Genomic DNA, 14,737 nt, shown 5'->3' with positions numbered 1-14,737 from the left:
TGATTCTGCACCAGTAATTGCACTGGTGCAATCATAATTGCAGTAATGATGGAAATTGCAACATGAAAAACAGCACATTTGTATGAAAAGTGCATGTTTCAGATTTTAGAATCGTAAAAAACCTTTGTGCAGCTGGGGACCTGGAGAAAAAAAGAAAATGTTTGCCTGTTTGTCAGAGCTTGTGCCTTGGTGTCAGGAGAAGCTGTGCGGCTCTTTGGTTATTTTTAACCTGCTGCCCTTTAATGTTCTGCCTCCCTTCAAAAGGAGGAAACCTGCCCTGAGTTTCCTACCGTTTCTCCAGAGCAAAACAGTCATTAAGGCCGCCTTATTGGTAAACCTAATTGGCTGCATCTGAAAAATCAATTAGTCTGGAGACTGCATGCTTTAGTAGTTTGCAGCAGTATTTTTTTCCTTTTGAATTATTTTAAATGCTTTGTATCCTGCCTGTTTAGTTGTTAGTTATTGCAGAAACAAAACCCACAGCGTTTGTTCCACAAATGGTTCCTAGGTGGTCCTAGGTGAACTGAAGAGCTACTGAATACTGTTTGCTGCTTTTAAGTCAATGCTTGGTCTTGTAATAGTAATGTTTAAATACAGTTATGTACAATTAAAATGAGTTCAGGATAGAGCCAAATAATCTTACAAACACTATTTGTTTACTCGTTTGAGTTTGATCAGTTTTGGTAGGAATTCTGACCTACAGCATTTTTCATTTTTAACCCTTGGATGGATTTTTAACACAACAGCGTCAAGTGTTTTGTCTGTCTTGTATTTCTGTCCCTGTCAGTAAAGAGAGCAGTGTGTCTTTGTACTTGCCAGTGTAGCCTCTAACCAAGGCAACACTGGGTACCAGCCTGCCAGGGACTTGGTCAGCTGTACTTTCACAGTCAGGAATGTTTTTTGTGCTATTAAAGTGTGAATATTGTGAGGTAGATTGAGGTGTTGTTTGCTTCATACTCAGCAGTGTTTCTTCTTTCCTGATTTAATGGACTGGAGTCAGAAGAACTAGAGGGTTTTTGTATTTTTTCATCTTGCTTTTGAGATGCTAATAGCTACAGCTTTCAAGCCTGACCTGATTGTATTTTTTTAACTCTGCCTGTGCTATCATGCATGTTTTTGAAATATTTTTAAATCAGTACAGAAAGTACATCTCCATTACAGTGATCCACTGTACCTCTGAGGTGTTGCTGAACAGAGCATTGGGCACTCTAAGTAATCTCTCCCTGCAAGGGGCCTGTGTGACTGGGGTGAGAGTGGTCCAGCTCCTGGCTCTTTGAAAACCAAAAATAAATATTCAGTTTAAAAAAGCTCACCCTAGGAATAGTTGGAAAGCGGTATAAGAGCTTTGAGCTCTGTCAGAAGTGAAAGCTGTATTACAGCTGGTGCAGCGTGTGGGGTTAAAATACAACAGCAGGGTTAATGCATCCTGGCTGACACAAACTGCCCGTCAGTCTGTCAGCTCTTCACAGTAAGCCAGCCAGGCTGATGTAGGTTTGCTCACTTGTAAGCTTTGCAGCTCGTAAGATTTTTCTTTTATCTTGGCTTCCCATCTCACGCAGGAAAAGGCCACTTCCCAGTGTACTGCTACTTCAGATGTTGCTGTGTAGAACCACTATGAGGGCGATTGCTGTCGAAGTCAGCAGTGTGGGTCTGGTGCTGTCTGTGCTGTGTGCATCAGCCTTAGTGTCAGCTGTCACCTCACTGGCAGGATTCTAAGCACAGAGGTCTTGTTTATCATAGCAGTTCTTACTGAGCCCTCCACAGATGCATTGGGTATCAGTAAACTGACTGAAAGAATGGGCTTTGTAAGTAGATTTTCCTTGACTTACAAATTTGCTGATTTTTTTTTTTATGTACAGCACATTGCCCTTCTAACAGAATCAAGAGTGATGTGCTAGTTGGACTGTAGCTGGGATCAAAGCTAAGTTTCCTTACACCAGGCCCCTGTTTTTAAGGCCATAGAACGCCGTTTCACGCTGGATGGGTTTTTGTTAAGGCTTGCTCTGTTGTTTTTCCAACCTCTTGTCATACACGTGCAATCGCGTCCTGTTTGTGTGTCCCTCATGTGAACATTCAGTCTCAAGTGCTTATGCTGAAAGCACCGCTTGCTGCGAGAGTTACAGCTGCAGTCAAGGCAAGTCGGCACTGGAGGCAACTGGACAGGATGCGTACTGACCCGAGATGATCAAATCAGATTTGAAATGGGCCATTAGCTTTTAATGAAGTTTACCACCCCCACACGTCTAAAATAAAACTGACTGTGGAAAAGTTCATCCTGCCCTCGGCTCTCCCTCCCTCCCAGGTGCCTGCCCTGCTGCTCTACAGAATAAGTGAAACATCAGTCAAAAACAAGTGACAACCTTATTATTAACATAGGCAGGCTGTTTGTATGGGATTTTCTTGTAGTCTAAGCATTTACAAAGGTAGTGTGCTATTTTCAGAAATCACAATTTTGTACATCAAAGAATCAGGATTGATTGTGCTTTGTTAGTGATTAAGTACTTTTATTTACCCAACGTCATAAATCTGAGCTGAAGTATAGAAGCGGTGCATAAGATCAAAACATACATGTTAAATACGCGAGGAAGCAAAAGGCAGACCCCAGATCCTTAGGTCCTGGGAGGAGCATAAGTGGTTGAGATGTGTTTCTTAGATGCTGGGTCTGAAACTCAGTGTCCCAATGCAGACAGCTAGAGCTGGGGTGAAGCCAGCAGCACAAGGAGTCAATGGTGGAGATGTGTTAACGCTCACGTTTTCGTTGTCACTGTAATTACAGCAAACTCAGCTCTCTGAATGAGGAATATACCAGGAGCAGGGAGGAGTACGAGGAGGCCCAGAATGCCATTGTGAAGGAAATCATCAGCATCTCCACAGGTGAGGGCTGGATGTTTGCCACGTGTGCTAGTGTTCCTGTTCCTGCACCCCTCAGGTAGCCATGTTTGAAATTATCACTAAGGTGTTTTTTATTGACTAAAGGTTAATGATTTTTTTAGATGGAAGAAGATTTCTAAGACTATGGTATAATAACTTTACTAGTATAATCTGAAGCTAATCTCTGCTGTAGGGTTTGTACGAAGAAGTTTGCACAAAAAGTTAAGGTTTCAGGGCTTTACATAAGGCTGCTTTGTAAGTGTAAATTATGGGGCGGTTTTCAGAAAATTAAGCAATCTTCCTCTGTCCAGTAATCAGCCTGCGAGAGGTATGTGCTGCACCAAGCAGAGGGAAACAGCGACTGAGGCAAATAGTTCATGGCAAATAGTTTTAGGGAATTTTAGTTCTAGATTCTTAGTTATATATGGAGACAATCTTAACAGCAATTAATTCCTGGGCTTGTTTTTGTCTTGCATTTTTCTGACATGTTTAGAAATAACAAAGTAATAAGAATTAATAAAACAGAATTAGATGTTTTTATTTATTATTATATTATTGTAATAATCATTAATATTTATATAGTTACAACTCATTACTGTTCAGAAGGCAGAATACCTTAATAGGAAGGAAAGGTGCTGAAATAATAGTAAATGTTCTGTGCTAGCAGTGCATGTTAGTTCATGAAAGCTAGAAATCGCTCTGTGAGACAGTGGACTATATAGTGAGTCAACGTGAAGAAGAACAAGCGAGGCACCACTATTGAAACATGGGCTCCAGCTGCCTGCTGTGTGAGACAGACCCCTGGCCTTGACATCCACCTGTAAGCAAAGGGTGGTTTTGCTGGGACTCGCATCATAAGAGCTTCAGAAAGGTTATGTATGAAAGGGAGGCTATTGTAAATATGTGTTGGCTGATTGTTTGTTATTGCAGATAGCTCTTCCCGTTGATACTAAATCTCCTGCACAGGCATTGTGGGACTGACAGCATGAAAAATGATTCTGACGAGAGTACATTGCAGGAAGACAGCATGTGCCTCCTCCACAAGTATGAGGGTCGTAGCAGGGAGCCAAGCTGATTAAAAAATCTTCAATTCTTGCATAGGGGTATAGAAAGCAATTTTCAAAAATGTAGGCAAGAATCCTCGGTTGTCTCATGTTTTTCACTGTAAACATGTCTGCTCCTCTGTATCTGTGCTCAAAGCAGTACAATTATAAAATAGTTGTACTGCTTTCATTGCTACCAAATTATCTGTAGTTTCTTGATATTGCAATGTAATAGCATCAGAATACAATTCAGACTTTGTGTGGTATTGAGGACAGTGTATGCTGGAATTGTTTTCCAGCAATAAGTTTAATAAAGAAGCACATTCTTTTTTTCCCCAAAATGTTTATTCCTGTGTCTAAAAAGTCCATCATGAGAATCATTTTCCCTCACACAGTTGGCAAGCTTCCTCAAGGAAGTTTCATTAAAGCAATTATGTAAATAAAGCAAATTAAATTCTATCCGTATGCTGCATAACAGACCCAATTTAAGGGCTGTGTGCAGTTCCTACGATAAAATGACTTTATACAGCCCCAGTTTGGTAGGTAATGACAGATTACTGCTGAGGTTTCAGCAAGAGAAAATAATATTCTAAGTCCTTTTCTGGAACACTTCAGAATGTTTCTGTATTCTCCTCAGATCTTGTATTTTAATGCCTTGAACTTACAACAATTGTGTACCATGTCAAAAGGCTTTAAGCAGAACAGTAATTGATGCATTCTGATAAAGAATCTAAAAACTGGTTTTCAAAAGGCCACTAAATATTTTGCTGATGGCTCATGTTTGTTAATTTGAAATAAAATATTTCTCCGTAGATTAGAAAATGGCTTTCTTTCTAATGACTTTACCCTGCATACTAATAAGGTTTCATCTTCAGGTTGCATTTAGTTTTTTCACTTGGGAGTTATAGAATGAGTATTAATTAAGTTGTTGTTTCCTTTAATTCCAGTTCAGCTAAGTTGTTGTTTCATTTTCTAGTGTCATGCTGCTTTGTGGCTTATTTGCAATGTTTCTGACACCTCTGTAGGTTATCCAGGACTTTGTTAATATTTATTTTAGGCTAAAAATCCTAATTCTAGACAACATCTCATTTTTCTTGGTACAGTTTCCTGATTTACTCATATTCTTTTCTTAATTAAAGATTGAATTTAAACTGACCCTTCACTCTGTGCTTTGTCACATTCTTGTGTTTTTTTTAATATACTCATGCATGTTGTCAAACCTCTCGTATTAAATTGCAAAGCATCTTCCTGTCTTAATAAACAGTAAAGCCTTGGAGAATTTATGTAAGGATGTTCTTATTTGAAAACATTTCAAATGACTTATCTCCACAGTTGCTCCAGTGTGTTATCTGCCAGTGAAAATGTGAGGTTTCTGACTCCATGGGTTATCCAGGAAAGAATGCTGGTTTAAAGGGCTACTGAAGAAATTTCTCTTTACCCAGATACCTTTTGGCTCATAGGACTTGGGTATAAACCCCTACCTTTTTGAAGTGGGCAGGTCTGACATAAAGATATGCACTGTTTTCAATACAGCACCAGATATAATATGGAATGGAGCTCAAGATGAAACCGTTAGCTTGGCTTCGTGGGTCTGGTGCAGATCGGTAGGTCCAGATTTGTGTCATGGGAGTGGTAATGTTTTGGGAAAGCCAGACATTTCTGCTATTGCTATTTTGGGGTGAGGGGTGCTGATGTTCTACTAATTTTGTAGGGCTCTGTGGTCATTAATATGCCTGTCCTCTCGCTGCTGTCTGAAATGAACAGCATCGGAGCCGTGCCCGGTCCCTCACCATGCTGCGTGTCTGTGCTGTTGCCTCAGGTTACGTGGAGCCCATCCAGATCCTGAATGACGTTATTGCCCAGCTGGATGCGGTGGTGAGCTTTGCCCAGGTGTCGAACGCAGCGCCCGTGCCCTATGTGCGCCCCGTGATGCTGGAGAAGGGATCAGGGAAGCTGAGCCTGCAGGGGGCGCGTCACCCCTGCATCGAGGCTCAGGACGACATCGTCTTTATTCCCAATGACGTCAGCTTTATCCGCGGCCAGGAAACCTTCCACATCATCACAGGTGAGGCTCTGCCGCTAGCCAGCGCCTGTCTATACGGGAAGCCCTTGACGTTGTCTGTTGCATTCCTGCATTACCTTGAGAAATGCAGAGTTAATAAAGTGAGCTCCATAAAGCAAAGGAAGGACCGCTCTTAACAGACTCAAGTGCCATTCAAAGCAATCCTAGCAAAGCCGGTCATTAATCAGAACAAGTTTCATTTTTTTTTCGGGAGGAGGCAATTAACTTATTTTAGGACGGTATGCTGCATCTCATCTGGAGCAGTTTTAAGTGGCCCTTATAAGTTTTAATTTTAGCTTCCTGGCTTGACCCACTTATGTTTTTTTTTTTCCCATTTATTAACTAGTTATTCACTAGCAATACTTGTAGAAGTGAAATATTTCACCACAAAAGTTCGACCAACCATTGTATTTGATATAACAGTTAGAACGGACGAGGGTCACTGTTCAATAGTAGCTTTTACATCCTTGCCCAGTGTGTGTCATCTGAAAGCACTGACTGTGGGTTGTCTTGCCTCACAGGTCCCAACATGGGAGGCAAGTCCACATACATCAGGCAGGTGGGCGTAATCGTACTGATGGCTCAGATTGGCTGCTTTGTGCCATGCGACTCGGCGGAGATCAGCATTGTGGACTGTGTGCTGGCACGCGTGGGCGCTGGCGACAGCACGCTGAAGGGCGTGTCTACATTCATGGCTGAGATGCTGGAGACCGCTTCGATCCTCCGGTAGGCCTCATCAATGGCTACTTTTAAAGCTAGCGAAGAAAACCGAGCATTGATACTGTTAGCCCTCATGGAATATAAATGTGAAACTTTCTGTTGGATTTCTTTTTAAACTGCTAAATGAAGAAATCATTGTTTGCTGTCAAGTTTCTTATTAGACTCACCAAACAAAAAAAACCTGCCAACTGAAATAAGAGTGGTTGCCATGACCACAGGAAAGACAGGGGAACAGCTAAATGAGAGGTAAAAGCAAGACTGAGTCTCGCTTGCAAAGATGTTGTTCTGAAAGATGTTTCAGGGCTCAGTGGTACTTTTAAAGAACACAGCTAGTTCATTTCCTGCACAAAGTGATTTCTGTTAATTAGTTTTGTTGGTGCACAGGGCATGTTTCATTTGCCTCAGAACTTTACAGCAGAAAAAATATGGAGAACAATAATGTTTGTTTGCTCTAATTGAGACTAAAAATCTATTATTTCGGTAAGTAAAATACACTGATCACTGTGTGCTCAGTGTATTTTGATTTTAAGGGGGTTTGATAAATGTTACATAAAACCATGTTTTGCCTTGCTAAAGTATTCGGCCACTTTCAAAACAGTGCATTTTTAATTACAAATGATATACACTTTCCTGAGTGAAAGAAGTTGAACCCCTTGCAGTGTTCAGTTTAAGCATTCACATTTAGAGCATTTACTTCATATATCTAATGTGATCTTCCAGGGTGCATTTCAATATTATATATTCAATATTATAAATGGCAGAAATCATAGCTAAAGTGTTATCAAGTCTAGAATTAGGAAAATTAAATTCTCTAGTATCTCCTAGGATGGCAGATACATGCATCTTACATGTAAATCAATCTGCCAAGACTGAGAACCATATGCAACAATGTGCCCTGTTGAGATTTACTACTTGAAAATGGAGAAGAACAGTCCTTAAAACCTAGTTGTATAGGTGCTAGACAGCTTCTATGAATAAATGTATGATGAAAAAGTTTATAGCCTTGGGTATTCTCGATTTACAATACTGTTGCATTCCCAATCATATAAGCATTTGCCTGAAAGGCATCTGTGAGCTTGCAGAGCTAATTGTTGTAAAATGCATCTGTTCTCCCTGTGATGCTCCAGCTCTCATTGGCTTTGTGCACTGACTGTGGGAATGAGCGAAGTGAGGATTTCTGAGAACATGTGCACACTGTGCTGTATTCATTCGCTAGTGTCGGTTATACTGATGAGCTGAGTTTGTGTGGGAAGAGACGTTCTAAATTGGGGTAGAGTTGACTATTAAATGTTCTTTTCACATCTCCTCAGATGAGCATAAATTCCACTTGGTTGAAGAAGCTGTTCTTAATGGAAATATGATATGGTTTCATTTTGCTAGTGAAAAACCTGTTGGAGGCTTTTGTGCATCTTAAGATCTTTGTTCACTTAGCTTCCACTCTTTTGTATAGGTCCAATTTTTGAATCTGTTGGATGTTTTTTTCAAAATATATATGTAACTAGGTGCAATTTTCACAATCTCAAGACCACTAAGATTTTTAGTTAAAAATTTGGAGTGTGCTTGTTTTCTCCTGCGGCTCACGCCGTTGTCCTCTGCATATGTGCAGGTCAGCAACGGAGGACTCCCTGATCATCATTGACGAGCTGGGCCGAGGCACTTCCACGTACGATGGCTTTGGGCTGGCCTGGGCGATCTCGGAGTACATCGCCACACGTATCAAGGCCTTCTGCTTCTTCGCCACGCACTTCCATGAATTGACAGCTCTTGCTGAGCAGGTCTCCACTGTCAGCAACCTGCATGTCACGGCGCTGACCACAGACAACACGCTCACCATGCTCTACCGTGTCAAGAAAGGCAGGTGTCGGAGACGTGCACACATCACTGCTACCCGTCTTGTCATGTCCAATTCCTCTTTTAACAGTCTGTTTTATTTTTTCTTATCTTTCTATGGCATAGAGATGTTCAGTCGTATTTGTGTGTTTCGATTTTTGTATTTTGTGAACTCTCTTTGGCATTTTGGCTGGACTGCAACGCAGCCCCAGTTTCTTTATTAGCAATTCATTCATTTGGTCATTTCACCAGTTTATGAACAGTCCTTCGCCATTGAACCAGATTCTCCTGTATGAACCTCTTCTAAAAAAGGGACTACAGTCCAATGAATTCCACTAGTACTGAGCAGTCACATCTGCTTGTCAGTGAAGGAGTAAAACTGAGACAGTCTGACTTTCAAGAGATCATTAATTATATTATGTGGCCAGCACAAAGAAATTGATAGCATTATTTGAGCTGTATATTATATACATTATATCAATTTAAAAGTAGCAATTCTTATAGAGCCTCACTCATACTTTAGTAAAGCCCTTCTCTGAGAATTAATTTGCATTCTGAATTGAGAAACATATCTGCAGTCAGACACTCTCATTCCTTAATGCAGTGCAATATTATGCAATATACTGTTAGGTATACAGTAGTTCATTTTATACTATGCATTCATTTTGGTGTGTATGTGTTTTTGAATTCAGTTTGCATTTATTACTGATCTGCCTTTGCGATTTAACAAATAAATATTCCCTTCGAGTGTTGCTTCTGTTGGATCTCCTGAAAAGAGGTCCGTGTGAGATTGCACTGCTTGGTTATCAGTCCTTTTACAGTTTACTGGATGGGTGCTTCTCCATTGTGAATTGGCACAAGAGGCAGCCTTCATGTGCTGGAGGAAGGTGGCTTAATTTATGGCTTCGTCTCCAAAGATGAATGGAGACGGGCTGCCTGCAGAGCCTAAGGGAGTGGAGCAGCCTCTGGCTCCAGATCTCTCAAGGCTGGATGGGCACCTACCTTATCTTTGTGTTTTCAAGCTGGTGCCAGAGGCCTGCTTATAGCATTGCAGGCTCAGCTCACCAATGTGTTTCTGTCTGCCCGTGAATGCAACCGTCTGCCTCTTCTCTCTCTCTGCCATCATCAGCCACTGCTGATGGACTGTCTTTTGGAATTTAAGAAGTGTGTTGAACTAAAGTATTTCTGAACTGATATTCCCAATGTCTAGTTGTGCTGATAGAGCAGTGAGATAAATGCATCAGACTTTTTCATAGGAAACAGAATCAATGATGACAAGAGAAACAAGTTTCATGCAGCACTGCTGTCAATTAGCCTTGTGCCTCAGTCAAGCCCTGTGGGGATCATTGTCAGGAATTATTAAGTAAGTCTTGATGTTTTTGAAGAGAAATGTCTTTCACTATTTTTGCCAGCCATGTCTACATCAATTATAATGTTTATCTAGTTAGACTTTTTTTTTTCGTTTTTACCAGAGATTTTTGTTTTCAGACATTACCGGGTGAATTGTGGATCCAGGAGTCTGCATTAGAATGTAACTGTAAAAGAGAAAACAAGCTATGTGAACAGTGTCATATATAGTAAATGAAAAATACACATGAAACCCAACAGGCTGTTTTACAGCATTCATTTCCACACTTGAATGCTTCTTCAAGAAACAGATATCCATGAAATACTTCAAACCAACACTGTGAGAGGCTGTCTCTGATCATTTAATGGTGTAATTTCCATGTAGAGATTCAAAATATGCCCATTTTAGCTGCTTTCTGTGTCCACTCAAGAGAATTGAGTTGACTGGCAGTGTAAAAAATATTTAATAATGCATTTGAAAGCGTTCTTAAAGCACCTGCCTCACCACAAAACCGCATCCCAGAAGTAAAAGAGAATTCAGACAGCAAAGCGGAGCTTTAACCAAGCAATCTGCAATTTGTAATTTTAATTTAGCAAAATGAAGTCTGGAGAGATTGCACATTTCAGTCGAAAACCATGTGCTTAAATTGACTAGATGCTATTCCTGTATTCCCTTTATTAACTTTGAAGCATTTGAAGTTTATTTTATTATTGACTTGCATTGTAAGTGGAATAAACAGAGCCTTCCTTTGGTCTCCTTAAAGTGCACTCATTTTGCGTCTAAAGGGACTCGGCGGTCAGAATGTAAAAGTGGTTAAATGATAAGGATAAGGAAGGTTTTGTGGGGCTGAGATTCAAACTCCCAGGGCAGGGGGCAGGGAGCGGTTTCATCCCCTGAGCTGCGTCTCGAGTCGGTACAGGTGACGGCGTGTGCTCTCTCTCCTCCAGGCGTTTGCGATCAGAGTTTCGGAATCCACGTGGCAGAGCTGGCCAGCTTCCCGAAGCACGTGATTGAGAGCGCCAAGGAAAAGGCGCTGGAGCTGGAGGAGTTCCAGCATGTGGAAAGATCAGACGAGGGCGAGGAGGGCCCTGCTGCCAAGAGGAGCCTTCTGGACCGACAGGTACTGTTCTCTCCGAGCCCGAGTAATGCAGTAACGTGCAGTCGTGTGCTAATACTGTAAAGTAATATAGTAACTATATACTGTGCAAAGTTCCTCTGTTGAAGACAAATCTTGCTGATAAAGCTTGGTGACTCCTTTGCCTCCTACTATATCTATATGAACACTCTGTACTTCAATACTGTTTAAGAATGTAGTGTTAAGATTCTTTACAGTAAAAAAAAAATCTGCTGTTCCGATTTTTTATAGTCTTGACAAATTTTTGGTCAAGTACTGAACTTTAACTGATATATTTGCTGTGTTTGTACAATTATCGTCTAAATGTATAGATTTCTGATATAAGCTTGGCCATAAAATTGAATTATATCTAATATCCATTTTGGCTAAAGCAGTGGAATGTGACCACTTTTGTATTTTGCAATTCTCAGAAAAAAAATCAATTTATATGAAAATAAAAATGGTTTGGTTATCGACTTCCAGCTCTTGGAGCATGCTGTTCAGCAAAATACACAAAACAAATTTATGAAGGACTTTGATATGTAGTTCGCTGGTAATGAGTATAACAATGTACAGGGCTCTCTGTGCCCATGGCTCTGTATACAGTACCTCTCACCAGTAGAGATCTATCGGGAAGTGCTTCCCCTGAATGCTGGACATCAGGCCAGCTTGGGCTACTCAGGCAGATGTTTTCTCTTGCAGAGCATAGCAGTTCTCTTGATTGGTTGATTAACCTGGTTTTTGAAAGCATAATGGCCTGTAGCAGCTAAATCCAAAAAGCAAGTGAGGTTTTTTTGTCAAGTTCATCAATTGCAATTTACCTTCTCTTCACTGCGGTTCTTCCGAAACGGACCAGCAGCTTTGCTGTACTGTAGCTAAGCAGGAAATGTACATACTGTATCTTTGAGCTTGGAATGCATACCTCAGTTTTATGCATTTTCTTCTATGTTCCAGGAGGGTGAAAAGCTGATTGAGGACTTTCTTTCCAAAGTCAAGGCACTGCCAGTCTCAGATATGTCCGAAGAAGAAATAAAAGAAGAGCTGAAGAAAATGAAAGCAGAAATTTTGACAAAGAACAACGGTTTTGTGAATGAAATTGTTGCCCGTTCTAAAAACGCGCCATGAGAGCACTTAAGCACTTTTCTGCATCTCTTACTTCCGCCACTTCTGGAGCAGGGACGGGATCGGTATTCTATAATTCCTGTTCAGTTTTAGAACAGCTTGTTTGCTCTGGTTAATTATTTTGTTCAAGTTTGTCTTCATATCTTCAGTCTTAGAAGACTAGTGAACATTACTTATGACCAAATTTATTAAATAAAGATCTCTAGTTTCTGGAACGTCTCTACCTCTGTCTACATTGGTTTCAATAATTTTGTCCTAATCCTTTAAACGATTTTTTCCTCCATATTTTAATATTGATGGATTCAGACGTCTGCTTATTATTGATTTGATGTATAAATAAGATGGTCTTGACGTTTAGGACTGAGATTCAGACACCTTGGGGAAAAAATTCTCATTTTCAATAAATGTACCAGTCACATTTCTGAGGACTACATTTTGGAATGATGTAATGAAATCATATAATTTTTTTAATACAAGTTTATTTGGTCACTTGCCTCATGACCTGGATTTGAACAACTAAAATGCTGAACTGAATTTGAACCCTTGATGCCCTCTTGAGACAAGAGAGAGTGAAAATATATTGTATGCTGTCTTGACTGTTGTTAATTAGAGTTGAGAATGATCTATGGGCAGCTTTTATAGCCTAGATGTCAGGTTCAAAATCTTGCAGAAAATTAAAAGATTTTTTTTCACCCATTGTGATTTAAAAAAAGACTCTTCACATTGTTTGATAGACACCATTGTTCTGCACTGCAAGTGGAATATTTTTCGGAGGTCCCTGATTCGTCCATAAATGCCTCACAAATCACTGACACCCTTAAAAACATCGGCTAGCTTTTTGCCAGTGCTTTTATGGCAATTTGACATAAATGCTGGTGACTATAGAGGCCAGTTCAGAGATAATGGCTGACAGCAGTTCTGTAGATAACATTAAACAGCTGTTCTTTCTTAAGAATAAGGGTTTTTTTAAAAAATGAGTGTGTGGAGAAGGTTGATTTGATTGGAGAAGAGAGATGTAGTAAGAAGGTTAAGACCTCTTTATTAGGAACTTTCTAAATGGTGTGGAATCCAGTTCCGCTGCCATAGCAGGGAGTCTCCGATCTGTTGTCTGCGATAGCATTCCTGCTGTTGAATTTCGGCGGAGTAATTATGAAATATCCCAGGCCCAGTGCTCTCAGGGAGCTGGTGTTGGGGGTCTAACCTGCCCTGTTTAGATCTAGTGTCCTCTCAGTTTCAGATTTCAAAGTTAAGGAAAACTCATATCTGATACTTGTGTCTTCTCCCTCCCCCTGGAACAAGGCAAATGAACCAGGGGATGAGAGAAGCAGCCTCCCCCAGCGCCCCCCCACCACCAATAAAAAAACTGGCTCCAGTCCTGAAATATCCCTGTTCCTCCAGAACCAGTCACTAGCGCAAAGGCTCAAAGTGCCTTTTCCAGTCCTTTTCCCCTCTTTATATAAATGATAAAGGGTGGTGGGCTTCCTTGCACATGAGAAGTGTTGTAGGATCTACTGTGATTATGGGGTGATTATCACTTGTGTTCAGCTTTGCTTCTTCCTGCGTAATCTCCATTTTTTTACAAGGCTGTGTTGAAACGATTTGTGGGATTTATTGGGCTTCTTTTGTGCCAGGATGTTTTTGTCATTTATCAGAGCTGACTTTGCTGGCCACCTGCAGCCTGCTCCCTATTAGATGAACTACAGTACAATCATATGAAATGCACTTTGGCAGGACAACGGTACTGCAGTAATGACTCTGCTTCCCAGGTCTGTGGAGAGCAAGGCTGATGGCATCAAACTGCCAGTTATCTGAAGTCTGATGGGAAATGTTTCTGGTTCCTCCTGTAAGAGTTTTTTTTTCTTTTCCCTAGAGGTATGTAGAGAGATGATGAAAACTTGATTTTAAAATAAACGATATACCACCAAGATTAGACATCTAAAGACGTATAAGAAAGTTGTTCAGTGTGCAATTACTAACTGCAGAGACTGAGCAGCCACTGAGCTTTTTTCCAGGACAAGATTGTCAGATGAGGTCAGCCGTAAAAGATCAGAGTATTGCAGCTGAAGATGGTGGTGCTCCTAATTAATCTCAATTAATAATTAGTCATTAATTTCACCTTGATGTAGAAGCTTAGCACTTTATAGCTAGGCAAACAAGAAAACTAATCTGCCCGTAGGGAGACAAGCTGGTCACTCTGCTGCTTGGCTTGTCTACACAGTTATTGCCAAGGTAAGTCAGACCTCCTGCTAGATGCCAAGGAGCAGTACAGAGGCAGCACAGCAGGGTTAGCTTCCAACACGTCAGATCCACTTTGATGAAACAGCCTCATTTTCAGGGTTAACACTGTGTACACGATGACGTGTTGTCTGATGACCTTTTTGCTTAACCTTAAGATTGTTTATCAGTGCTCACTGCTATAGGGGAATTTGCTTTGCACCCCTTAGCAACCTGTGAAGCAGAGGAAAAACACTGGGTTATTGCTCAATGGCTCTTCAGTGAGTGTGGAACTCTCTTGGAAAAATGAATGAAATACTCAAAAGCACAGCCTAGCACCTCCTGCAGCTCGGCTACAACACTCCTGCTGAAGAAAAGGGCCTCCAAGAGCAGAACCCAGAATCATCAATATC

At 40.8% G+C, this 14,737-nt stretch overlaps 1 protein-coding gene across 1 annotated transcript in view; it reads left to right on the top strand.

Moving 5' to 3' along the window:
* msh2 (mutS homolog 2 (E. coli)) overlaps nucleotides 1-12,596 on the top strand; it is a 43,377-nt gene extending 30,781 nt beyond the window's left edge. Inside the window, exons 11-16 of the mRNA XM_088933529.1 lie at nucleotides 2,777-2,874; nucleotides 5,734-5,979; nucleotides 6,498-6,702; nucleotides 8,303-8,550; nucleotides 10,822-10,994; nucleotides 11,943-12,596. Coding sequence (XP_088789655.1) covers nucleotides 2,777-2,874; nucleotides 5,734-5,979; nucleotides 6,498-6,702; nucleotides 8,303-8,550; nucleotides 10,822-10,994; nucleotides 11,943-12,113 — 1,141 coding nt within the window. The 3' untranslated portion in view covers nucleotides 12,114-12,596. The remainder of the gene's footprint in view (nucleotides 1-2,776; nucleotides 2,875-5,733; nucleotides 5,980-6,497; nucleotides 6,703-8,302; nucleotides 8,551-10,821; nucleotides 10,995-11,942) is intronic.
* The last annotated feature ends 2,141 nt before the right edge of the window (nucleotides 12,597-14,737 follow it).

The sequence above is a fragment of the Atractosteus spatula genome, chromosome 15 (assembly GCF_055471065.1).
Source record: "Atractosteus spatula isolate fAtrSpa1 chromosome 15, fAtrSpa1.hap1, whole genome shotgun sequence".
Classification (NCBI taxonomy): Eukaryota; Metazoa; Chordata; class Actinopteri; order Semionotiformes; family Lepisosteidae; genus Atractosteus; species Atractosteus spatula.
The sequence above is the reverse complement of the archived record's forward strand: the minus strand, read 5'-3'. Positions and strand labels throughout refer to the sequence as shown.